Here is a 24,996-nt window from a genome sequence, read left to right on the forward strand (position 1 = left end):
GCGGGGGGGGGGGGTTGAAGGGGAAAGGTGGAGCATGAATCATGTAACCATGTTAAAAATGAATATTAATAAATGTTAAAAAAAATAAAAAAAAATAATTCAATAACTATGCCCAAAGGACTATAAAACTATGCATACCCTTTGATCCTGGAATGCCACTACTAAGTCAGTATTCCAAAGAGATCATAAAAAGGGGAAAGGGAGGCAGCTGGGTGGCTCAGTGGATTGAGAGCCAGGCCTAGAGACAGGAGGTCCTGGGTTCAAATATAACCTCAGACACTTCCCAGCTGTGTGATGCTGGTCAAGTCACTTAACCCTCATTGCCTAGCCCTTACTACTCTTCTGCCCTGGAACCAATACACTGTATTGATTCCAAGATGGAAGATAAGGGCTTTTAAAAATTAATTAATTGATTGATTGAAAAATAAAATAAAATAAAAAGGGAAAGAACCTACTTGTACAAAAATATTTATAGCAGCTCTTTTTGTGGTGGCAAAGAATTAGAAATTGAGGGGATGTCCATCGATTGAGGAATGGCTGAACAAATTGTCATACATGTTGGTGATGGAATACTATTGTGTTATAAGAAATTATAAGGAAGATGATTTCAGAAAAAGCTGGAAAGATCTGCAGGAACTGATACAGATTGAAATAAGCAGAAGTAGAACATTGTACACAGTAACAGCAATATTATATGATGATCAACTGTGAAAACTTGGCTACTCTCAGCAATGAAATGATCTGGGACAATCCTAAAAGACTTATTAACAGGAAATGCTATCCACCTCCAGAGGAAAGAACTGTTGAAGTCTGGTGCTTGCAGATCAAAGAATACCAACTTTCCTATCAATGTATTTACAGTTTTATTTGGGGATTTATTTGGGGTTTTGGTTTTGTATGAATGTGCTTTTACAACAATGACCAATATAGAAGTGTGTTTTGCATGATAAAAATAAGAATAATCCAATAGCAGTAGCTAGGCAGCACAGTGGATAGAGCACCAGGTCTGGCACTGTGAGGACCTGGTTTCAAATCTGACCCCAGATACTTCCTAGTTGTATAATCCTAGGCAAGTCACTTAACTCCAGTTGCCTAGCCTTTGCCACTTTTCTTTGAATTGATATGAAGACACAAGGTAAGAGTTTAAAAATAAAAAAAATTAAAATAATCTAATTGGTATGTTAGGATGTTATATCTTTTAGTAAACTGTAAAATGGTAAAAGATATGATCCACTCCTAAATATTGCTTGCAAAAAAGCCTGCTTTGTTACCTAATACCCTCATGGAGGATGCCCTTGATTCATGTATAAATGACTCGAAATAAAGATTTTTTATGTAGATATATAAGTAATAATAATACATTACAATATATAATTATATAAGTAACATAAATATTTAGAAAAAATTAGAAAACAAGATTCATAATGAGTCCTCACAGTGCCAGGCCTGTGGAAGTAGGTGTCTTCCATCTTGATTCACCTGTACCCTGCTTGATCTCCAGCTTCTTCTCAGAGAAGAGTGAAGCAGAGGTGGCTACCTTTCCATAATACACTGTAAACTTCTTCCCTATTCGCCAGCCTTTGGGAAGAGAAACACTTTCTATCTTACCAATTTCTTATTGCTAAGGCATGGGGAGAGGGTGCCATTCTGTCAAGCTTCCAGCCTAGTCTCCTGCCTTTGGGAGAGAAAGTATCCCCACTCTTACTGCTTTAAATTCTTGTCACCTCGCTTGAACTGCCCCAGGCTGGAAAAGGACTCTACCCTTAGGTCATAATACTTCAGACTTAAACTCTAAATTTTTCACTTAATGATTAACAAGCCTCTACTTGTTAATACCTTTCACATTTCAGTGGATTCTGAAGCCCTATCGATCATCATCCCAACACCATTCCCCATATCCCACTACCTCATTCCTTATTCTCATTCCCCTCAATCTATTCCACCCCAAAGTTGCAACCAAATGCTAACCACTCCTTTCATTATGTTCTTGGAATGTCTGTTCCATAAGCAATAAACATGTTTTTATATTAAATCTTTTCCTTTTGACTTGGCTTCCTCTTCATGACCGACCTTCTTGGCCACCCTGTTCAACACTCGTTGGACTTTCACTCATTCCCTTCAATTCACTGGTTAAAGTGGGAAAGTTGGTATCCTCTTTGCTCCCCATTGCAAATACCATCATCACTCAATGTCTCCTCCTTTAAGGTCCATATAACCCACATCTAACACTCAATCAAAATGCTGATAGCTGTTGTCTACAGACCTCAAGGGCATTGCTTTCTTTCTCAATGGATTAGGAACATGGCCTGTCTTTCCATCCCACTTACTGCGTTCATACTAGAGGACTTCAGCATATATATTGACTCCTCCTCAGATACCATACTATCCTAACTGATCAACCTATTTATTTCCCATGACCTATTCCACTTCTACCTTAGCCAGGCCTCAAAAAGGTCATAATCTCAATCTTACCATTACTCACAAATGTATCACCTCCATGTTCATGAACTCTGAAATTCCTTTATCTGGTCAGCTTGCTCACAAGTCTCTCCCCACTCCAGTTCATCCATCCACCATTCGGCTGCCTAAATGATTTTCCCAAATCATAGGTCTGACCATGTCAACTCCTACTCAAAAAACTCAGTGGCTCCATGTCACCTCTGAAATTAAATGTAAAATCTCCTATTTGGCACTAAAAGCCCTCCATAACCTAGAACACCTGCCGCTTCCAGTCTTTTTAAACCTTTCCAGTCTTTTTAAACCTTTTTCTTTCCCATGTACTCTTTGATCCAAGGATATTGGCTTCCTTGTCTTTACTTAAACAAGACATTGCATCTCCGGAGTTTAGGCATTTTCACAGCTATCTCCTAAGCCTGGAATGTTCTCCCTCACATCTACCTCCTAGCTTCAAGGACCAGCAAAAATTCCCACTTTCTATAGGAAGATTTTCTGGTTGTGCATTAATTCTGGTACTTTTTTAAAGTTTATTTTCATCTTGTATATTGTTTGTTTGCACTTAGTCATTTGCAAATTGTCAATTAGATTATGATCTCCCCAATGCTCGATATATTTTTCAGCTGTGTCAAACTCTATATGGTTCCATGGACCAGCATACCAACACTGTTTGTGGCATTTTCTCGGCAAGGATACAGGAGTAGTTTGCCATTTCCTTCTCCAATGAATTGAGGCAAACAGAAGTGACTTGCCCAGGGTCACATAGCTAGTATCAGAGGCTAAGTTCTTGATGACCCATCATTTTATCCACCAAGACACTTGGCTGCCTTACCTAACACATAGACAATAAATGTTTATTGACTATTTGCTTCCTCTGGCTAGATACTCTGGGTCCAAATGGATGCTTTTTCCATCTCCAGTGTCATTTTTCTCTCTTACAAGCATATCTGAAATTATGTTGAGGTCCAAGTATGATTGTTCTGCTTCAATATTCTAGAGATATTTAACATTATTTTTGTTTTCCTCCATTTTGGTCTTCATCATGTCTTTGGGATGACTTTGCTTAGTTGGATCTCTTTCCACACTTTTTTTTTTTTTAATTTTTTTTTAAACCCTTTCCTTCCGTCTTAAGAGTGGTAAGGGTAGGCAATGGAGGTCAAGTGACTTGCCCAGGGTCACACAGCTGGGAAGTGTCTGAGGCCAGATTTTAGCCCAGGACCTCCTGTCTCTAGGCCTGGCTCTCAATCCACTGAGCTACCCAGCTGCCCCCTTCCACACTTCTTTAAACTGTTTCTTCCACTGCTTCCCATTTGTGATAGTGATTTACAATCATCAGTAGCCATCTTTTCACTTGACAACTCAGATGTTTCCCAAGGTATTTTCTGCATTCTTTAACTCTCATGACAAATAAATACTAATGCTGAACCTTGTCAAATCATCTAACACTTTTTTTTTTTTTAATCCTGGGACTCCATTCTAGGAGCATAGGGCCACAACCAGTAGGCAATGGGTCACTCAGGGTCACCCAGCTGGGAAGTGTCTGAGCCCGGATTTGAACCTAGGACCTTTCGTCTCTAGGCCTGGCTCTCAATCCACTGAGCTAGCCCAGCTGCCCCTACTTTAGGTTGCAGTTTCTTTAGCAGATGTAGTTTTTACAGGGAGGGGTTGCTAGCCCCACGCCCAACCCTCCTCCTTTTTCATCCGGGCTAGGGACCGTCCTTAGCCCAGGAGTGGTAAGGGTGGGCGATAGGGGTCAAGTGACTTACCCAAGGTCACACAGCTGGAAGTGTCTGAGGCCGGACTTGAACCTAGGACCTCCAGTCTCTAGGCCTGGCTCTCAATCCACTGAGCCACCCAGCTGCCCCATCTAACACTTACTAGCCATGAATTTGGGCAAAACTCCTTCACCTCTACTGGACTCAGTTCCTTATCTATAAAATTAAAGTATTGAACTACATAGACTCTTGAGGTCCTTCCAGTTCTACATTTGAACCTTATTTTTGTTGTTTAGTCATTTTCAACCATCTGATTCTTCAAGACCCCATTTGAAGTTTTTTTTTGGCATGATCTGTCATTTCCTTCTCCAGTTCATTTTAAATTTGTGGAAATTGCAACAGTGTTAAGTACCTTGCCCAGAGTCCCACAGCTAAGGGTCTTGAGTCCAGATTTGAACCCAGGAAGAAGTCTTTCTGGTGCTCTATCCACTTATATTACCTAGCTTGTGTCTTATCAACATTTCAACTGTATAAAACTAAAATTGGTCTTAATGTCAATGTTTTCCATTTCCCACTTTTTTTGCTAATTGTTTCAACAATTCAAGTTATTGCTATTGTACATCGTCTTTTTTTGTCACATGTATCCATTCTATTCTCTGTTCCATCACAGTCAATCCTCAGTTGATTCACATTACTAACAAATTAATCTAATTGTTTCTAATTTGGTGCTTGCTCTGTCTAGCACCTATCACTTCACAGGTGTTCAAGGTATACCATTTCTGAGCCATGCTTTTTCACCATCTCACCTTTTCTCACCTATCTTTTTCTCTGAATTTACTGAGGATCAGAATTCAATTTGGGGAATCTCTCATTGAACTTCAATAACTCTTCATCTGCAAATGCTGAAACATAAGCTGCAATTACTGTGTGTTCTATTCTATTTTAATTTGCATTATTTTTGTAGCCTACCAAGATCATCCCAACAGGGATTATCTGACCCATCTAAGTGGTTTTGTATATAGCTGGCACTTCAAAATGTATATTAAATGAATGCAAATTACCCACAACGCACAGTTACAAAATCAGAATTTTTGGTTTTACTATTTAAACTTCCATTATTCCTAGTCTTAAAACAGGAAAATAACTTCATTTGCTTTCTGGGAATATATATTGGTTTTGTATTATTTGGGGTACATACTTTCCACTATGTCAACTCAAAATAAAGTATGAGACATTTGATATGTTCATTTTGTTTAATGATATCCGTACCATGTTATTACCATGGAATGTATATTCATCTTAAACACAGAACTCCCACAGGTGTTAACAAAGCTCAAACGTTAATCTCCTCATAATGTGATAAATAATTAACTCTAAAGGGAATTAATATATTTTTCAATTGCAACTCTCACAGTGAAAACACAAATACAGTATGCATTTTTAAAGTTCTCTATCTTTACTGCTAAACAAGCACTTCAAATACATATAAAACAGATGGTATTTAAAGAACAATTTCAATGTAACAGCAGCAAAAATATTTGGTTATGTTACTCTCTTGTTTTATTAACATTATAATAAAATACCACTGTGTTAAGTAGCCTGGTTAACAAATGACTTTTCAAGGCTCACCTTAAATACAAACAGGTTTGTCTGTAGGCAGTGGGGAGGAAAATTCTTCCTAGAATATTTTGTTTCGTGTTCTTCTAACAGATGCTCTCTTGGCCCTTGGTTAAAGCCAACCAGCCCTAGACAATGGTGTTTCCACCAACCTACATAAGAAAGTGCTGACTGAATATGCTAAAGAAGTTCCCATATTACATCCCAAAATATGCCACATCTTAAAGCAATAGGAGCTACTTGAATCTTGGAGTTTTAATTTTTTTAGACATTAATTTTTTAAGATTTGGGGAACTTGAATGTAATATATCATCCAAGGAAATTTCAATGACTAGTTCATTTTGCACTAACTTAGCTCTCCTAATAAACTCTTGGATATAATGCTTTGCATTACTTGGGAAACAGTAAAATCTCCATGAAAAAAAATCCAATTTTTAAAACATCATGATTGTATCTGACATGTGCTGCTTTTTAGAACCACATACCCCTAAATGATTTTTAAACATAAATAACCTCAATGTGAGGTATCCAGCTCTATAAAACATCATCAGCATGAAGACAGCATCTTTCTTCCTACGGTTTGGGTTTGGCCCAGTATTCCCGAAACATGGAATACAACATACCTAAAGAAAAAGAGAAGTCAATTAGATTTTCAATGTGATTTTCTACATGAAATAAACCAAGACACTTCTAAAACTGGCTACAACAGGCAATACCACTAATAAGAAAAGTTCACATGAGGACATGAGGAAACAGGGCCCTAAACTCATTTCCATTTTCACCTTCCTCTAGATCAGGGGTCGGCAACATCTGTCTCTTTTGAGGGCCAGATATGGCTCTTTCTGCAGGAGCTATAAAGTCAATTTTTTTTTCAGGCACTGTTACAGGAGTGCTCACTGTGAGCACTGTACAGCTCTCATGAAATTACATTTTAAAAAATGTGGCGTTTATGGCTCTCACGGCCAAAAAGGCTGCCAACCCCTGATCTAGATCTTAAGGATTCTAAATGAAACTCTTTTTCTAGTTCCTTATCTAGTCCATGAGGTTACATCTAAATGATACAGTCAAAATTATTTGTTGGCTGCCAAAGTGAAACCAGAAGTGACTGATCCTAGATTGCACAATGTGTAGAAGAGCCAAGATTTAAACAACCTACATATCCAGATTCCAAGCCCAGGACATTTTATAAAGAAACATCTTGGTATTATATCAAGTAACAAAATTAAAATTCAATAAATTCCCCTCATCTAACTCTTAATCCCTCCCTCCCACTGTAGATTCATATATAATGCTAACAATATTTATCCCAAGATTGCTATTATTGATTAGAAAACATTTCTAATACATTAAGTATGTGTCATTTCATCCATGTGGTGGTTCCTTTGGTCACTATAAATCACAGGCCTTCTCTACTTGTATATTTTCATAAGCTGCAGCGACCAAAAATATTTCAACATCTGATTACCAACTCTATGTTTATAATCTTTCCCAATATTAGAGAGGGTAGTCCTCAGAAAAAAAGGCCACAATCCATGGCTGAGCTGGTACATAAAGCCTTTCTACATCAGTAAAACCTCCAGAGCTTGTTTCTTTGGACAGCCTTTGAGAAGCCAAGGTCACACCTCTGTGCCAATAGGAAATTCATCAGAAGAGGAGAATGGTAATGGAGAATGGTATGTCTAAAACTTGTGTTTACATATATTTGCTCAGCCTCTTATATTAACGTATAATCTAACTAAGAGAAAGGATTGTTTCTCCTCTCCTTTCTGTTTAATGCTTCTTTGCTCCTAGTATAGCAGTAAAGTCTGTTAGGAGACTAATTACTTAATTCAGTAATTCAGGTGTGAAGTCATAAAAGCCCAGACTAGGGCAATAGCAATGAGACTAAAAATAATAAAAGACAATAATTTAACAATGCAATTTCCACTAACTTGAAGATGCCATGATTACTGTTCACATGCACAATTGGGAAAAATATTCCTTACCATTTTATACTGGCTTAAAGATCACTTTGGAAACCCAAGATTGGGAACTCTTCAAAGAGTATTAAGAGCATGGGGTTTAGAGCTGAAAGAGACCTTAAATATCAACTGTTTTTTTTTCTTTTGTTTTTTTCAAACCCTTAACTTCTGTGTATTGGCTTATAGATGGAAGAGTGGTAAGGGTGGGCAATGGGGGTCAAGTGACTTGCCCAGGGTCACACAGCTGGGAAGTGTCTGAGGCCAGATTTGAACGTAGGACCTCCTGTCTCTAGGCCTGACTCTCAACCCACTGAGCCACCCAGCTGCTCCCTATCAACTGGTTTTTTAGGTGAGAAAACTGAAGCCTCAAAAAAGTACCTGGCATCTATTAGAATTCTACAGGTAGTAATAATTATGAATGTAAACAAAAAATTACTCTGTATTATGTTATAAATGATAAACTGATTGAAAGTCAATTTGTTGTTGGATGCAAGAGATAACAGTAACAGATCAATCTAGGAATCTTTCTAAGTATTATTTACCTTATTTGTAAAAAAGATATGTATTAATGAGGAAATTTAGTGAAGAATATGTTTGCTATGGAAGACGTACCAACAGTCATTGCTCCTACTACAAATCCTTGAGCTCCCACACGCATGTGAATCAGGTGGACAGACATTTTAGTATTCCCTCTGTTCTTCAATCTGTATAATCCATATGCAACAATAGCTGCAAAACCTGCTATTCCTATAAGGCAAAAAGTCGACACATGATATGTAAGCCAAATTCATGGGGGAGGGAGGAGTAAGCTATCAGATACCTGCAAACAAGTAATTAAACAAATAAACCACTTACCTTACACACTTCAGCCAGTGGATTAGTGTGACCTTTATATCATTATCTATGTTTTTGTCATACCTCTATTAGACTTTGAGTTCATGAGGTAAGGACTTGGCTAAGTTTGGTATTTGCCCATCATGATGCTCTGCTCTGAACACAGCAGTTGCTCAGAGCCTCCTCTCTTGACTACAATACTATTACTGCTGCTACTCCAACTACAACCAACACCAAGAATGGTACTTTACTTAGCTGTTTAAGATCTGCAGAGCGATTTACGTAGGCTAATTCATTCAAACCCTAACTCTAATACATCTACCATACAGCCACCAAATTTATATCACCAAAACACAAATGTAACTGTCACTCCCCTACTCAAAAACCTTCAAGACAAATACTAACACTCTTCAGCCTGGCATTCGAAGACCTCGCCAATTAAGTACCAAGTCTGGTAGCCTTTCTGGCCCTCGGCTACCTCATCAGTAAAATGAGGGGGTCAGACTTAGCTACTTCTGCAGGCCCTTGCAGAGCTTGGTTTACTCTCTGGCTCCTCCTGTCTTCCTGTTCTTATCAGCTGTACCTCAGCTTCACCATCTCTATGTCAGTTGCCATGGTTTGCCCTGCTTCTGCTCCTGGCACTCCATGCCCTGACACTCTGCTTTGCACACAGGGAGGTGGACAGTCCCTGGTGTCCAGTATGGTCTAGAGTTACTACAGCTTGAGTGCTATCACCTAATGAAACCTTTCCTGACACTGCCCCACCATCAATTTCTAGTGCTTTCCCCTAAATTTTTTTATTTGTCATCTTTGTACATATTGTATATTCCCAGTAGAATGTAAGCTCCCTGAGGGCAGGGTCTGTTTCAATTCAGTCCTAAGTCTAATATTTAACACATTGTACAAAAGTACTTATAAATGTTTGCTGAATTAAAATATTTTAATTTTTAAAAACCCCACAAAATTGCAAACTACACTAGACCAGGGGGAAAGGAGGTATGGATGAGGAATCTAGCTTAACCAATAAGTCAGTGGATGATGATGATGGAAATGCAGCATTCTCACAAGTACAATTCCTGTGCTGGTCAGCATGGAAGCTTTGGCCTGCTCTATTTTCCAGCACAGATCAAAAATTCTGGTACTCCCTCCACATATACCCCGCCTCCTCTCAGGAGCTCACCTGCCAGTCTTAATGCAGACAAATGATTAGCTTTAGCTCCATTTCAGTTCAAAACTACAAACCTCAAGAGATCCACCAGCCTTAGTCTCCACAAGTAGGAAGAATTAAATACCTACATTACCATATCTGGACAATAAAATTATTTTAAAGTCTAGTGAATAGAAATGTAAAATCTTTAAGTCTTAAATAAATACACTTGGGATAATTTTAGAATGTAAGAATCTTCAAATATATGCTAGGCTCCCAAAACTGAACTGATGAACCAATAATGATCAAAACTGATGTTGTATACATTCCACATATTGTATCTTTGAAATAAAAGCCCTTCTAAAACTGTGTATAACCTCTGATCCTATAATACCACTATCAGGTCTGTATTCCAAAGAGATCATAAAAAGGGAGAAAGGATTTACTTGTACAAAAATATTTATAGCAGCTCTTTTTGTGATGGCAAAGAATTAGAAATTGAGGGGATGTTGGAGAATTGGAGAATGACTGAACAAATTGTGATACATGTTGGTGATGGACTACTAATGTACTATAAGAAATGATAAGGGGAGGATGGGGAGGAGTTTGGAGGGGAAAGAACATGAATCATGTAACCATGGAAAAATATTCTAAATAATTTTTTAAATTTTAAAAAAAGAAATAAGGAAGATGATTTCAGAAAAAACTGGAAAGATCTGCATGAACTGATGCAGATTGAAATAAGCAAAACTGGGAGAACACTGTACACAGTAACATTAATATTGTACAATGATTATCTGAAAACTTGGCTACTCTCAGGATGGCAATGATCTAGAACAATCTTGAAAGATTTATGATGGAGGAATACTATCCATCTCCAGAGAAAGAACTGTTGGAAGTTGTCTTTCACATTACTATATTTATGGTTTTATTTTGGGGTGTTGGTTATCTATAAGTGTGTTCTTACAACAATGACCAATATGGAAGTATGCTTTTCATGATAATAGAAAATTAAAAAAAAAAAAAAGGAACAAAAGCTTTGGCAAAATCTTTTTGTAAAGATTTCCAAGTTCCTGGATTTCAGAAAAAAACTAAAGGAACTTTTAGAGATATAATGTTAACTCCCTCATTTTATAGATGACAAAAGTGGCACCCAATTAAAAGTCCAATGACCTACCAGGGTCACACAACAAAGCTGGGCCTAAAATTCAAGGCTCCTTCCTGATAGGCATCTATAGATATTCAACTGTATCATGCCATTTCCCTAATCTTACTGGAGTAAAGGGCAACATAACAGAATTTTGGCCTATAAGAATCCTACTAGTGAAATCTGTACAACTAATTGTTCTGGCTGAATTTCAACAGCTAAGACAATGATATCTGAAAAGAAATGCTGTCTGGGGAAATGCTTATATAGAAATGTTTCAATGGATACCATTTTATTGATAAAATTATTGTTTTTCCAGAGGTAGACTTACCAATTGGGACAAATGGTGCCTCCTTAGCTTTTCTGGCAAGTTTTGATCCCGAAGTCTCATCATAAGTCGAAAGAGAAACATCACTATCAGATGACATAGTTGTTGGTTGAAGTAAGAGACTTCCTAAATGAGAATTTTAAAGAGATTTTACATTTCCAAAGTAATCCTAATTTTGATAATTAATGTTTCCAAACTCTTCTTGAATTGTATTTGGCTAAATGTCAGGCTAAAATTCCAAAGACTTCTAATATTTAAAGTTCAGTTTTCAGCACAGTACCTTATTAAGAACATTCAAACATTTTTTCTTATATATAAAAACTGCCCAGTGATCAAGATGGAAACATTAACCATCCTTGAACAAAGACTTGAAAATTAAACTCCCCTTCTCATTTAAACATTTTATGTTGTAGAAAGAGTCCTTGTCATGAATGTATTAGCAATTTGCTTCCTTCAAAAGGACAGTTACTTAAAAATGGCTTTCAAAGAATCTATCCAACAAATTCATTTCCAAATAAGTAATAATAAAATATACCAAAATGGAAGGGGCACAGGGTAACTTATTTTTCAAAATATTAAGTTTTTAACATGGCACATACAAGTCTAATATGCCCTGCCTGAAATTCTAAACTGATTTTAAAAATAATTACCTCACATCCACAAACTGTTGGGCTACTAAGGGCCTAGCCATCTGTTGGCTGCTACTATCTTATAACCTACTATCTCCAAGCTTCATGCTAGAACAGTAGAATTAATTACTAATTGTAAAAAACACTTGCAACCTGCACACATTTCTGATCATGTGACCGACCAATTGGTGGGAGGCAGGGAGGGACAATGTTAAGGACCTCAGTTCTAAATGAATAAAACATTGTTAGTGAAATCTTATCAGTAAGCCTTCTATCTTTTCTTCATGTCTGAGGGCTTTTGAAAAAATAAACCACAACCTGACAGAAGAAACTTTCTCTTCCTCTCCGATGAAACTTCCTCTTCGATCCAATTACCCTCCAAATCTTTTCAGCTGAATACTCATCAACACAACTGTGCTTCATTCAATTGCTACCCTAGCTTCCTATTACCCTGACTCATTCTCCCTTTTCTTTTAAGTCTCCAGCTTTCCATCTCATTTCTCAGCTCCTTTCCAGCCTTCTTTCTGCCTCCCTCTAAGGTCTGCTATAACATTCCTGACTTCACAATCTTCAACCTACCACTCTGACCCTAACCCTAAGTCAATGATGGGGAAACCCCAGACAAGGAAGGGAGGAGGCTCTCCCATTGGCCACTGGGCAGAGGGGTGGGGGAAGTGAGGAATGTCCTCAGGTGCATGGAGAGGGGGAGGGGAGCAGTTTCATCCCTTGTCCCTTGTCCCTCTGGCTTTCTAGTATGGAACTGAGGTGGGCCCTAAGTCTTTGCAGTCGCTTAGCCTCATCCTACCTTTCAGGACAGAGAGGTACAAAGTAACATGGTGCAATTCTGTTCAGAATGCTGAATCCTTCCAGGACAAGAACTAGCTCACTCATGATCTTGGTCCTAAACAGTCTTTGCACTGAATTCCGTCCCTAGACAAGAAAGTATCTGGATCCTAGAGCTACTTGGAAGTAGGGCCTGTTCAAAGGCACTGAACATAAGAACAAATAGGACAAGATCAAGAAAAGCTAATTCCCAGAAAAGTATAACATATGGGGAGGGGACTAACATTAATATCCTAAAAATAATGCATTTCTGTTTGTCTGCTCCAATAGCCCCACTGAGCAAGATTTATAATTCTTCAGCTTTAGGAATTCTTCAGCTGAAGGAATTCAAGGTCCTTCACAAAATGACCACCATTACTGACCATTCTTACAGCCCTCAAGAGTTGGTTAGGCCCACATATGCCATCTACCTTTAAACTTCTTACTTCACAGAAAAGGAAGTTGAGGTCAGAGAAGTTGTAACTTGCCCAAAGTCACACAATTATGCAATACAAATGAATATTATTTATTTATCAGCTGGGAGATGATGAGGAATCCGAATCTATGTAAGTAGAGGGATAAAGATAACAAAAGATTTCCTGGAGATAGAAGAAAAAAAAAACAATTAGGCAACATACTGGATACATGGAGTAAGAGTGAGAAAAGGATGTCGACAAGGTTGTAACCAGGCAGAAGTGCCTTCAACCATTAGGAAGATGGGCAGGCTTGAGGAAAGATGATAAATTCTGTTTCTGACATACTGAGTCTGAAATGCCTGGGAAATTGAGCTTCAGGGCTGTAGCTTAGAAGAAAAGCTAGGATGCCATAAAAAGATCTGAGAATTATCTGTAGGAAGTGATAACTGAATCTCTAGATAATAATGAGAAAGAGTTCAGGAGAGAATCTTTGGAAATAACTATGACAGGGATATGTGTCATAAAGAACCATGTGTGGAACCCTCAATATGTACTTCTCTAGGTTTCATTTTCTTATTGACAAAATAAGGGAGCTAGATCAGTGTTGTTAAACTCAAACAGAAGTACAAAAGGATCCCTGTAGCCACATATTTAATTTAGAAAACCAAATAGTAACATGTTATACTTATCTTATTAAATACTGCCCAATTACATTTTAATCTGGTTCTAGCTATGAAGAAGGTAGGCTGACTCTGGAGTAGATGACCTCGAAGTTCCTTTCCTACTTCAAATTCTACATTCCTATGTCAAAAAATGTTGGAGGGGATGTGGCAAAATTGGGACACTAATGCACTGCTAGTGGAGTTGTGAATTGATCCAACCATTCTGGAAGAATTTTGGAATTATGCCCAAAGGATGTAAAAAGGATGCATGCATGCCCTTTGATCCAGCAATACCACTATTAGGTTTGTACCCCCAGAGAGATAATAAAAATGGGTTGTACAAAACTATTCATAGCCACACTCTTTGTGGTGGCAAAAAATTGGAAAATGAGGAAGTACCCCTTGATTGGGGAATGGCTGAACAAATTGTGATATATGAAGGTGATGGAATACTATTGTGCTGTAAGGAATGATGAACTGGAGGATTTCTATATGTACTAGAAGAACCTCCATGAACTGATACAGAGTGAAATGTAAGTAGAACCAAGAAAACGTTGTACGCTGAAAGTGAAACACTGGGTTTTTTTAAATACTTCATCACATCCAATGTGATAGACTTTACTACTGGTAGCAATGCAATGATCCAGGTATAAAAGGGAATTCTTTATTCTCTTTGCCTAGTTGGAGCTAACACTTTAGTTAACACTAACTTAAATACCTCACTAGATTGTGAAGACAAGATTAACTCTCTTTTGCCCACCTTTTGATTCAATCAACACAAGCTTGAACTAAGTGGAGCTTACAAACCACTTAGTGAATTCACACTCTCAGAAACTCAATCAGCCAGGAATCTGTGAACCCTTTTGATGAGTATTCACCCCTCCAAAAGGTGAGAACTGGTTCCCACATACACTGCCCCCTGGGCAGTGCTAGACAATTTGGAAGAGAAGAAGCCACTATAAAAGGCCCTGAATTTCTGGGGCTAAAAAAGACTCCAAGAAGGAAGTCGGCTTCAAGGATTTGGACTTCAAGAGAGAAGTCAGCTTCAAGAAGAAGGTAGGCTCAAGGAAGAAAGTTGGCCTCAGGAATCGCCTTCAGCTCAAGTCATTGTCTTGACCTGTCTCTTGGAGGGAACTTGGGTGAGTGGATAGCTGGCTTTCCCTTCATGTCTTCTGGAGAGAGTTTAATTCCAGTTGAAGGTCAACAAGTCCTGGCTGAGTCACAGAGCAATATTTAGTTAGGCAATGCTAATGTCTTCTCTACCCTTTGTATTTCTCTACTTGCACTCTTTCCATCTCTTTTGTAAATAAAAGCCATTAAAGGTAATTTCCACTTTGAGCAATAATACTTTGAATTGTCGACTACCATATTATTTATAATTTTCATATATTTTAGTCAACCATTAAAATTTAATTCTTACACAGGACAATCCCAAAGGACTTATGAGAAAGAATGCTATCCACATCAAGAGAACAAATTGTGGGAGTAGAAATGCAAAAGAAAAACATGATTCATCACTTGTTTATATGGGTACACGATTTGGGGGTTTGGGTTTTAAAAGACTGTTCTATTGCAAAAATGAATAATACGGAAATAGGTATCAATAGAAAACATTTGTATAACCCAGTGTAATTGGCTTGTAGGTTCCAGGATGGAGGAGAAAATGAATCATGGAAACATATTTTTAAAATAAATAATTTTTTTTTAACTCAGAGAGGAGGAAACTATAGCCCAAAGATAAATTTATTTCCCAATTGTTAATGAGCAGAGAAGGGACCGGTTTCCAAACTTCCAATCCAGTGTTCATTAAAACCACCAGGTAAAAGAACCGATTTCCTGATGTAGATACAAAAAAATTTCAAGTAATTTAACTCATTTTTCAGTTGCATTTCATTCTTTCTGACTCCATTTGGAGTTTTCTTGGCAAAGATGCTGGAGTGGTTGGCCATTTCCTTCTCTGGGTAATTTTACAGATGAGAAAACTAAGGCAAACAGTTAAATGATTTGCCCAACGTCCCACAGCTGGTAAACGTCTGAGGTCAAATTTGAATTCAGGAAAATGAGTCTTCCTGCCTCTACTCAATCCACTGACACCACGCTGCCCTCAAAATAATTTCAAAAGCTATCAAAATATGCCACTTAAATTCCCACCTATAAGAACATAAATAATAAAAGTAATGCCACTCCTTCCCTACCTCACATACCCAGGAACCAAAAAAAGGGATTATGGGTAGAAAATGGAGGACAGTCTTTCTTGCTTAGATGTAACTCATCCCACTGATTTCAAGAGATACCCAAACCACTCTACCTTAATTTACAGTTCCAAATTCAAAACTACACCAAACTGTCATTGCATGATCTTTTAGTCTTCTAATCTGTCCACTGGAATTGAATTTAGATCTGCACTGTCTCCTGGAGGGAAGTGGGGCAGATACAGAGCACCAAAGAAAAGGGAATCAGAATAGCAGAGATTATAAACAATTTTTAACAGGTCCCAATCAGGGCTACCATCTAAAACAAAACAAAACAAGTGAGGGAGTTGAATAAGCAGGAGGATGGGCTCATCTCTGATATTCAGTCAGCTGGAGTCTTTTAAGTAACAGGGGCCAAAATTTACGAACTATCCAAACATTTGCTTACTAACATTTGGAGAAAGTACTTAAGAAATGCTTGCAGTCCCAATGGCGCATTTATCTTCACCACCAGTAAGATGCCACCAACATTCAGAACAATTAATTAGGAGTTAAAAGGACAGTATTAAAAAGAAACATATAGGGGGCAGCTGGGTAGCTCAGTGGATTGAGAGTCAGGCCTAGAGACGGGAGGTCCTAGGTTCAAATCTGGCCTCAGACACTTCCCAGCTGTGTGACCCTGGGCAAGTCACTTGACCCCCATGGCCCACCCTTACCACTCTTCCACCTAGAAACCAATACACAGAAGTTAAGGGTATAAAAAAAAAAAAAAAAAGGAAACATACAGCGATTGAATAAGACCTAACAAAAGAAATACTGCTGAATCATGCAGGTTCTACGGAATTACAGAGTAAAGTACCGTCAGTAAACCCCAAACACATCTTAACTGGGGGAAGGGGAAAGACTTTTACTCAGCCACTGTTGACTCGTAGAAGTAGAGGTCTGGATACCCATATAGGGGAAGAGATGGATGAAATATAGGTGTTAAGTGGGGATAGATGCCAAGGAAAAAAGAAGTTTGGTGTTTTTTTTCAATTCAGACCTAGCCTGGTCCCTCAGGCCTGTTGATGACCTTTCCACACTTCCCCCAGCTCCTATGACCTTGTCCAACTTTCCAACCTGCTCGTTGGGGCCTCTCCGTTTCCTTCAGTCTTCGGGAAGTCCCCCCTTGCACATCCCCAAATAGCCCTACCCTGTTAGGGTCCCTAAATGGGGTCCCAGACACACATTCCTTCCGCCCCCAGCAGCCAGGATGGCTCTTCCTCCCGAAGAGCTATGCTAACAACCGCCGCTAGTCCTCCAGGCCTCACTCCAGCCCCCCACCCCGACCCCCGAATCTGGCTCCAGTTCAGCCCTCATTTGCCCATTCCAGCTATCAGCCCCAACTCCGCAGGAGTCCTCACCAGCTCAGTACCCCTCCCGTCCGAGTTCTATCTCCCGCGTCTCTAACCCAAGTGCCCCCTTAATCCCTCACCTCCAGCCGCAGCAGACGCCCTCGACCGCCCTCCCCTCACCCCACCGTGCGCCGTCACGCGCCTCCTTTCCGCCCTTCCCCCATACCCAGCCCCCTTCCCTAACTGCTTCTTTCTCCTGAGTGTTATCACCCCTCCAAGCAGTCCGACCGCAGACCTCCGGGGTCCATAAAGATACTCACACAGAACAGTAGGATGCCGATTCACCTTTTACGAGAAGCCACAGTGTTTGGCTTCGTTCCCCAACTTCCCCGGCCTACATCATCCAGAAATGACCAGCCAATCAGACCTCGCAACGGCGCCAGGAGGCGGGTCCAGGGGAGAGGGCAGGGGCTTTGTCTCTTCCCGCTCCAACCACTGCGGAGCCGTCGCAGCCAATAGGGAAAGAGCGAGGGTGGAGCTGAGACTGTCCTAGTCCTCGGGGTGGAGAGGAGACCCCTCTGGCTGCGAGCGCCGCAAGAGCGCAGGCGCTCTAGAGGACTCCCTCGCTTTCCCTCGAGCCTTTTCCCCGACCGCACTGCCCCGGGCGGGGTGGTATCTTTTCGGCCTCTTGGACCGGACCCGGAAATGAGTTATATTTAGGGTAAAGATCTAGCTGCCAAGGTCACCTGGGTTGCCCTAGGCTGTCCTGGCTACGTCATTGGTCACGCCCTGTTCCCGGCTCTTGGGCGTGTACACCGAGCCCCGAGAACTCACGTACTCGCCCGGTGGGTAGAGGGAGGCTTGGTCCCTGCTAAGGGAGCATTTAACTGAGTTCGGGGAAAGTGAGGAGATTCGCAGGGGTTACACTGCTACGGCAGAAGGCTAGAGGCAAACCCAAGGCGCCCCTGCCTCCAGCTAGGTGGCTCTGGTAAAAGCCCTGGGATCAGGAAGACGTCTTCAAATCTTACCTTAGGCCCTAGCTAGCCCCACCTAGGCAAGGCATTCAACCTTTCACAGCCTCAGTCTCCTCATCTGTAAAGGGAGGATGATAACTACCCATTTGCCAGGTCAGATGAAGTACCCTGTCACATTTGCTAAGATTATTCTTATTATTATTACTCCAGCCCCACCCGGCTCCCCTCCATCCCTTCCTGCTTCTTCTGGAACAGCCTCCCTCCAGGAGCGCCAGGGGTCCCACAGAGAACCCACTCCTGTGGTTAAACTGCCAGAGACACGTTCTGGCCCTCTAGCTTCGACCCAGAGTCTGGCCCAGCTGCTCCCTTGGGGTCACTTCCACTGCCCTTTCTGTCCCTTGGGTACTTTCAATCCAAGTGCCCTGCTCAAAAAGACTGAAGTTTCCACTTTCCCTCTCTTCTGGCTCTCAGATATTCTAATTTTTCATGCTAGAAGGTTGTTTAAAATAACAAACTAAAAAAGGAAAGTTACTAAGTTGAATCAAGTCTTAAAAGCTGTTGAAATAAATATTCAGAAAGATTAATGTCCCTGTTCTGGGCTTCTAAGCTATAAGACTTCATAAAATGAGTGATTTACAGCTGGAAGGGACCTTGGAGGTCCTCCAGTCCAGGAGGGTCAAACTGAAATAGAAAGGGATGTGGGAAGATGCACAAATGTGTAAAGAAGGATCGATCCCTCCAGGCCACAGTTTAACTTAGTTTTAAAATGTAGTGTTATCTATGTCATATGCTTTGTTAAATATTTCCCAAATATACTTTTTTTTTTTAATAAAACTCTTACCCTCTGTCTTAGAATTGGTTTCAAGAAGGTAAGGGTTAGGCAGCTGAGGTTAAGTGATTTTTCCAGGGTCTAGGAAGTAACTAAGTTCAAATTTGAACCTAGGACCTCCAGTCCCTAGGCCTGGCTCTCTATCCACTGAGCCACCTAGCTGCCCCTCCCAATTATATTTTAAACTGCCATTTCCTCATGAGTTTCCTCTGAAGCCCAGAAGGATTCAACCGTTTCAGTTTGACCCTACTGGACTGGATGACCTCCAAGGTCCCTTCCAGCTGTAGATCTCTCATTTTATGAAGTCTTAACAGCTTAGAAGTCCAGAACATAGACATTAATCTTTCTGAATATTTATTTCAACTGCTTTTAAGACTTGATTCAATTTAGGCCATGGTCAAACTTGAATCCCAGTCTCTTGTTTCCCACAAATTTTTTACTACTTGAAATACTGAGGGAGACCTGGTCCTTGCCTCAAAGTTAGCCTTATAAGGGAATGAAAAATACAAAATAAACAAGACCTTTAACTTAGCACAATTTTTTCTAACCAAAATTGACCACCATTTAGAGATTGGTTTAAAGAACTAGGAATGTTTGGTTAGAAAAGACTTGGGGAGGAAGAGTAGTGATCCTTATCTCCTGGTATTTGAAGAACCATCATAATGAAAAGGGATTATTTATTCCCACAGGGCAGCCATAGAAAGGTGGTTGGGGAAGGAAGTTAGAGGACTCCTAATAAAATTAAACTTTCTCATAATGACAGCTGCTTAAAGGTGCAAAGAGCAGCTTCTGGATATCCCTTTATGGTTGTTGTTCAGTCCTTTCTGACTTATTTGTGACTTCATTTGGGGTTTTCATAGCAAAGATACTGGAGTGGTTTTCCATTTCCTTCTTCAGGTCATTTTATAGATGAGGAAACTAGGCAAATAGGATTGCTGTGGGCTGAAATGTTCCACAAACTCTGTTAAGTAGCTATACACAATCAAAAGAACATAGAAACAATAACTAATTGATTAGAATGGGGTCACCTTTCACATAAGACATGAATTGCTTAGATTCACAATCATGAGAAAACTCATCACATCAATTTTGGGGCATAGCCTGGGTCCTTGGTTGGGAGGCTGAAGAGCAAACACGGGTGTTTCCCAGTCACACAGGACTAGGTTCAAACAAATGTTCAATTTTCACAATCACTGCCTTCTTAGAGTCTGCACAGAATCAGGCAAACCACTCCAGTATATTTGCCAAGAAAACCTCATACATAGTCAAAAAGATTCAGCTGGACATCACTGAAACTACTGAACAACAGTAGGATAGATGATAAGGCCTAGTAGTCCTTCAATCTACTTAAACACCAGCAGTACTCCTGTTGGACTTATTTAGACTTCTCCATTATGCCCTCATTCCAAGTACCTTCTTTCCACCCAAACCCATTCCACGCCTTTTCAGCTTCCCTTTGAGTGTTGCCTTCCATTAGATTGTAATCTCCTTGAGGACAGAGGCTAGCTTTTTTGTATTTCTATTCCAGAGTTTTAGACAGTGCCCAACCAGTAGGCCTTTAAGTAAATATTTAATGACTGATCAACTGAAAAAATTATAGTTGCTTGCTTCCAGTTCATCCAAGTAGTATGAGCAGCCATGTTTCTCTTTCTATCAGCTTTCTGGGATGAGTTCCTGATGGACTGGTATCTGTGATAATGAGATTAAAACTACCTTGCTCATTCTCAAATCTAATCACCAAAAGTGTAAATAACTCCACTTAACTCACAAGTTGGAAGGTCTGTGACCCACGTGTGCTAGAATGAGTGACCAATCAGAATTTACTGACTGCCTCCTAGGCAGTCCTAAGAAAAGTGTCTATTGTGATTGGATGCGGGCCTCAGCCTGAAGACTAGTTAGATCTGCTTGGGCTAAATCAGGGACCTGAGCAAATTATTTAGTGTGTCAGGTTAATTATCTTACCTTATCCTCTCTCTAATTTTCCTACTTTCTCTCTTTTCATTTGTAAATAAACTTCCATAAAAGTCATTTTGACTTGAGGTTTTTCTTTAATTGGGGATTGATAATTATTCAGTTCCCTGGTGACCAAACTTTTTAATATCCACCTAACCAAAACCCCTTTTTACCTCTTACATATCAAAGGAAGGGCAAAGGACATTGGCTTTATTGACTTTGCTACATTTTCTCTACAGAGCTGCCCAGAGTCCTTCCCTTATTCATCCTCTTAGGATAATCATAAAAGCAAATCTCATTTCTTTTTTTCAAAGAAATTCTTGTTGATATGCTTTGTTTTTACAAAGCCTAAATTTCCCCCTTCACGCCTTCTTCTTTCCTCTCCCAGAGAGCTATCCCATAAAACAAAGAAATTTACACAGGGTTTTATTATTTTTAAAAGTTTTAAATTTATAAATATTATCTCAATTGATATACTTATGAAGAAGGAAGCACAGTGTCTGGCATATAGTAGGTATTTAATATATTCTTGTTCCCTTTTCTTTTCCCTTTTAACTAGAAAATATTCAATGAACCTGAAGATTTTCAAATTTTTTTAAAAACCAGGAATTAGTAATTATATATGACATTGCTAAACTATTACATGTACTTTTAAAATATATATCGTTTGACATCATGGTACTTACATTGTCCTGCTTGTCTGTGCCCATTTCTGAACTTCTTACACTTTCTTCTAGTATTTTTTAATGTTTCATTGATGCTTTTTTCTGTAATTTCTGCATCACAATAGAAATCTTCAAGCTCTGTCTGACATCTGTGATAGCAAAAGTATAGTCAAACAAAACATTAGTGTTGCAATAGTTGTCTATCACCTCTCCACCAAGAGGTAAGAAGCATGCTTCATCGTTAGTCTTTGGGGCTGCCAATTGCATTAATTAGATTTTGTAAGACTTTCAAAGTTATTTTCCTTTATAATGTTGTGGTTATTATATAAATAGCTCTGGATCTATTCACTTCACACTGAATCACTTTGTTCAGATTTAGTAAGATTTCTTTGACTTTTGTCATTTCTTATGGAACAATAACATTCTAATCAATATTCCATTCCATATGCCATAATTTACCCAGACTTTCCCAATTCATGGATACTCACTTATAACAAAAAGTGCTACTATAAATGGTTTTGTACCTATGAATCCTTTTTCTCTTTAATTTCCTTAGAGTATCTATCTAATAGTGGTCCTTCTAGATCAAGGGGATGCTAAGTATAGTGACTTTTGGAGTATAGTTCTAAATTGCTTTCTAGAATTTTTAGATTGATAAATTAGTGTTACTGTCCTCTAAAAAAGATCATGTTAGATGCTGACCATCTTCCACTGTGTTAGCTATCCCTCCTAGTTTGTGTCATATGAAAATCTGATAAACAAGCCATCTGTGCCTATATCTAAGCCATCAATGATCCAAGTCAATAAAACTACAAAGAATTTCTTTATAGAGATAGAAAAAAATGACAAAAATTATCTGCAAGAACAAAAAGATCAAGAATATCAAGGAAATCAATAAAAAAATGAGAAAGAAGGAAGCTTAGCAATTCCAGATCTAAACTATACTATAAAGCTGTAATCATCAAAGAAATTTGGTACTGGTTAAGAAACAAAGGGATTACTCAACAGGGCACACAATACACAGAAGCAAATGAACATAGAAGCCTACTGTTTGAAAAACCCAAAGATCCCAGCTATTGTGGTAGGGACTCATTATTCAACAAAAAATCTTAGGGAAATCTGGAAAGAACTCTACAAGAAACTAGGCATAGGCCTATATCTCACACTATATAACAAGATGAGCTTGAAATAAGTACATAATTTAGACATAAAGAGTGAAATAAGCAAGCAAATGGAGCAAGGAAGAAATTGCCCATAAGATCTATGGATAAGGGAAGAGTTTATGACTGAATAAGGGAGAGAGAATTTTGCTAGAAATAAAAACCAATGCAGCTAAAATTAGAAAAGTAGAAAATTGGGAGATTTTTGTATTAAGTTTCTCTGAAAAGAGTTTAATTTCTATGATATATGAACTGAATAAAATTTATAAGAAAAAGAGCCATTCCCTAATTGGCAAATGGGATATCAAAAGATATGAAGGTAGTTTTCAGAAGAAAAAAACCTAATTTTCCTAGCTATGTGACCCTGGGCAAGTCACTTAATCCCAGTTTGCCTAGTCCTTACTACTCTTCTTCCTTGGAACCAATACTTAGTATTAATTCTAAGGCAGAAAGTTTTTTTTAAGGGTTTGTTTTTTTTTTAAAGAAGAAATCTAAGCTAGCAATAGTCATGAAAAATTCACATTATAACAAGCTTGATGTACCACATTTTATCCATCAGATTGACAAAGATGACCAATAAAGGAAAATGGCAGATACTTGGAGGACTGTGAGAAAAAAAAGTACATTAATGTACTATTGGTAAACCTGTGAACTAGTCTGACCATTCTGCAAAGCAGTTTTTTGCTATGCCAAAAACTATTAAACTCTGTATACACTTTAGCCCAACAATACCATTAGTAGGTCTTATACCTCAAAGAAATCAAAGAAAGAAGGAAAAGATCCATATATACAAAAATATTTACAGAAGCTATTTTTGTACTGGCAAAAAATTGGAAACTGAAGGATGCTCATCAATTGCAGAATGACTAAACAAGTTATATGTGAATGCAATGGAATACTATTGTGCCTTAGGAAATGAAAGAAATGCTTTCAGAGAAACCTGGGAAGACATATAAACTGATGCAAAGTTAAGTGAGCAGAACCAAGAGAACAATTTATGCATTAATAGCAATGTTGTAAACATATCAACTTCAAAACTTAGCAACTCTGCAGGGCAGCTAGGTAGCACAGTGGATAGAGCAGCAGGCCTGGAGATGAGAAATCCTAGGTGTATGACCTGTAGATTTTAAAATTGATATCCAATAACTATTATATCTTATAAATTTGTATTAATAATAACAAAAGAGACCTAGCTATTCAGCCCCCTCACCAGAGCGAAGAAGGAGTTACAGCAAACTATATACAAACATGACCACACAAACATAGAGGTGCAAGAGAGATTAAAGGGAATTTTGGGAAATATTAAGGGACTTATGGGGGATGCAGTCCAAGGTTCAAAATCTCCATTTATATATACCCCTCTATGATCCTATTGGGAGACCAATCTCCCCAAAAGGATCATGAAAACATAATCAACTTAAAAATTGCAATAATTTGTAGATAACAGGAAAAGAGAACAAAATCAATGGTTGCTGCATTGACAAAAAGCCAATTGAGGCAGTCCCCTTTGGCATAAAAGTATACATACAAAATCTCCATTTATACAGACCCCTGTGCAAGTCACTTAATTGTGTTGCCTAACTCTTGCCCTTCTGTCTTAGAGTTGTTACTAAGACTTAAAGTAAGTGTTTGAAAAAAGAAGAAAGTATATGAGATGGGGGAAAAGGGAATGGCTCAAAAGTGACAAATGTAGAGTTAATTCAGTGAAGCTATCTCCAAGGAAATTAAGTATGAACAGAGGTGTCTTAAGAAAGATAAGTGGAGATCTAGCGGGGGAATAATGCCAGATGGGAAACTGGCAAGAAGCATATCATTAAAAAGTGAAGAAAAAGGATATGAAAGTGATATGAAAAAATGGAGAGTATAATAGTATATTGAACTTTATTGATGGGGAAACACTAAAATTTTCATAGCACCTAGAAAGAAATAAAAAGGTCCTGACGCCCTCACAGGAGTGCTGTGACTTTATAGAAGGAAAAAGGCAACTCCCTTATATTACAGATGGAGAAATGGAGACTCAGAGACTTGTAAGAGGTTCACACAGATAATTAGTTGGAAATCAAAGATTAAACCACATAGTTTGATGATCAATCCTGGATTCTTTCCTTTTTAGCATACTGCCTCTACTTTAAATACTGGGTAAACTTTGCCATTTAT

At 38.8% G+C, this 24,996-nt stretch overlaps 1 protein-coding gene across 3 annotated transcripts; it reads right to left on the bottom strand.

Moving 5' to 3' along the window:
* Positions 1-5,408: 5,408 nt before the first annotated feature.
* HIGD1A (HIG1 hypoxia inducible domain family member 1A) lies at positions 5,409-17,648 on the bottom strand. 3 transcript variants are annotated; one of them, XM_044656978.1, is made up of 4 exons: positions 17,579-17,648; positions 11,207-11,329; positions 8,360-8,494; positions 5,409-6,409 (listed from the first exon to the last, which is right to left on the bottom strand). In XM_044656978.1, the coding sequence occupies exons 2-4, from the start codon at positions 11,301-11,303 to the stop codon at positions 6,360-6,362; spliced, it is 282 nt and encodes a 93-aa protein (XP_044512913.1). In that variant the 5' UTR covers positions 11,304-11,329; positions 17,579-17,648; the 3' UTR covers positions 5,409-6,359. The 3 variants fall into 3 exon arrangements, with proteins under 3 accessions (XP_044512913.1, XP_044512914.1, XP_044512915.1); XM_044656979.1 differs by lacking the exon at positions 17,579-17,648 and adding an exon at positions 17,399-17,416; XM_044656980.1 differs by lacking the exon at positions 17,579-17,648 and adding an exon at positions 17,328-17,345.
* Positions 17,649-24,996: the final 7,348 nt, after the last annotated feature.

Source organism: Gracilinanus agilis, chromosome 1 (genome assembly GCF_016433145.1).
Source record: "Gracilinanus agilis isolate LMUSP501 chromosome 1, AgileGrace, whole genome shotgun sequence".
In the NCBI taxonomy this organism is placed as follows: Eukaryota; Metazoa; Chordata; class Mammalia; order Didelphimorphia; family Didelphidae; genus Gracilinanus; species Gracilinanus agilis.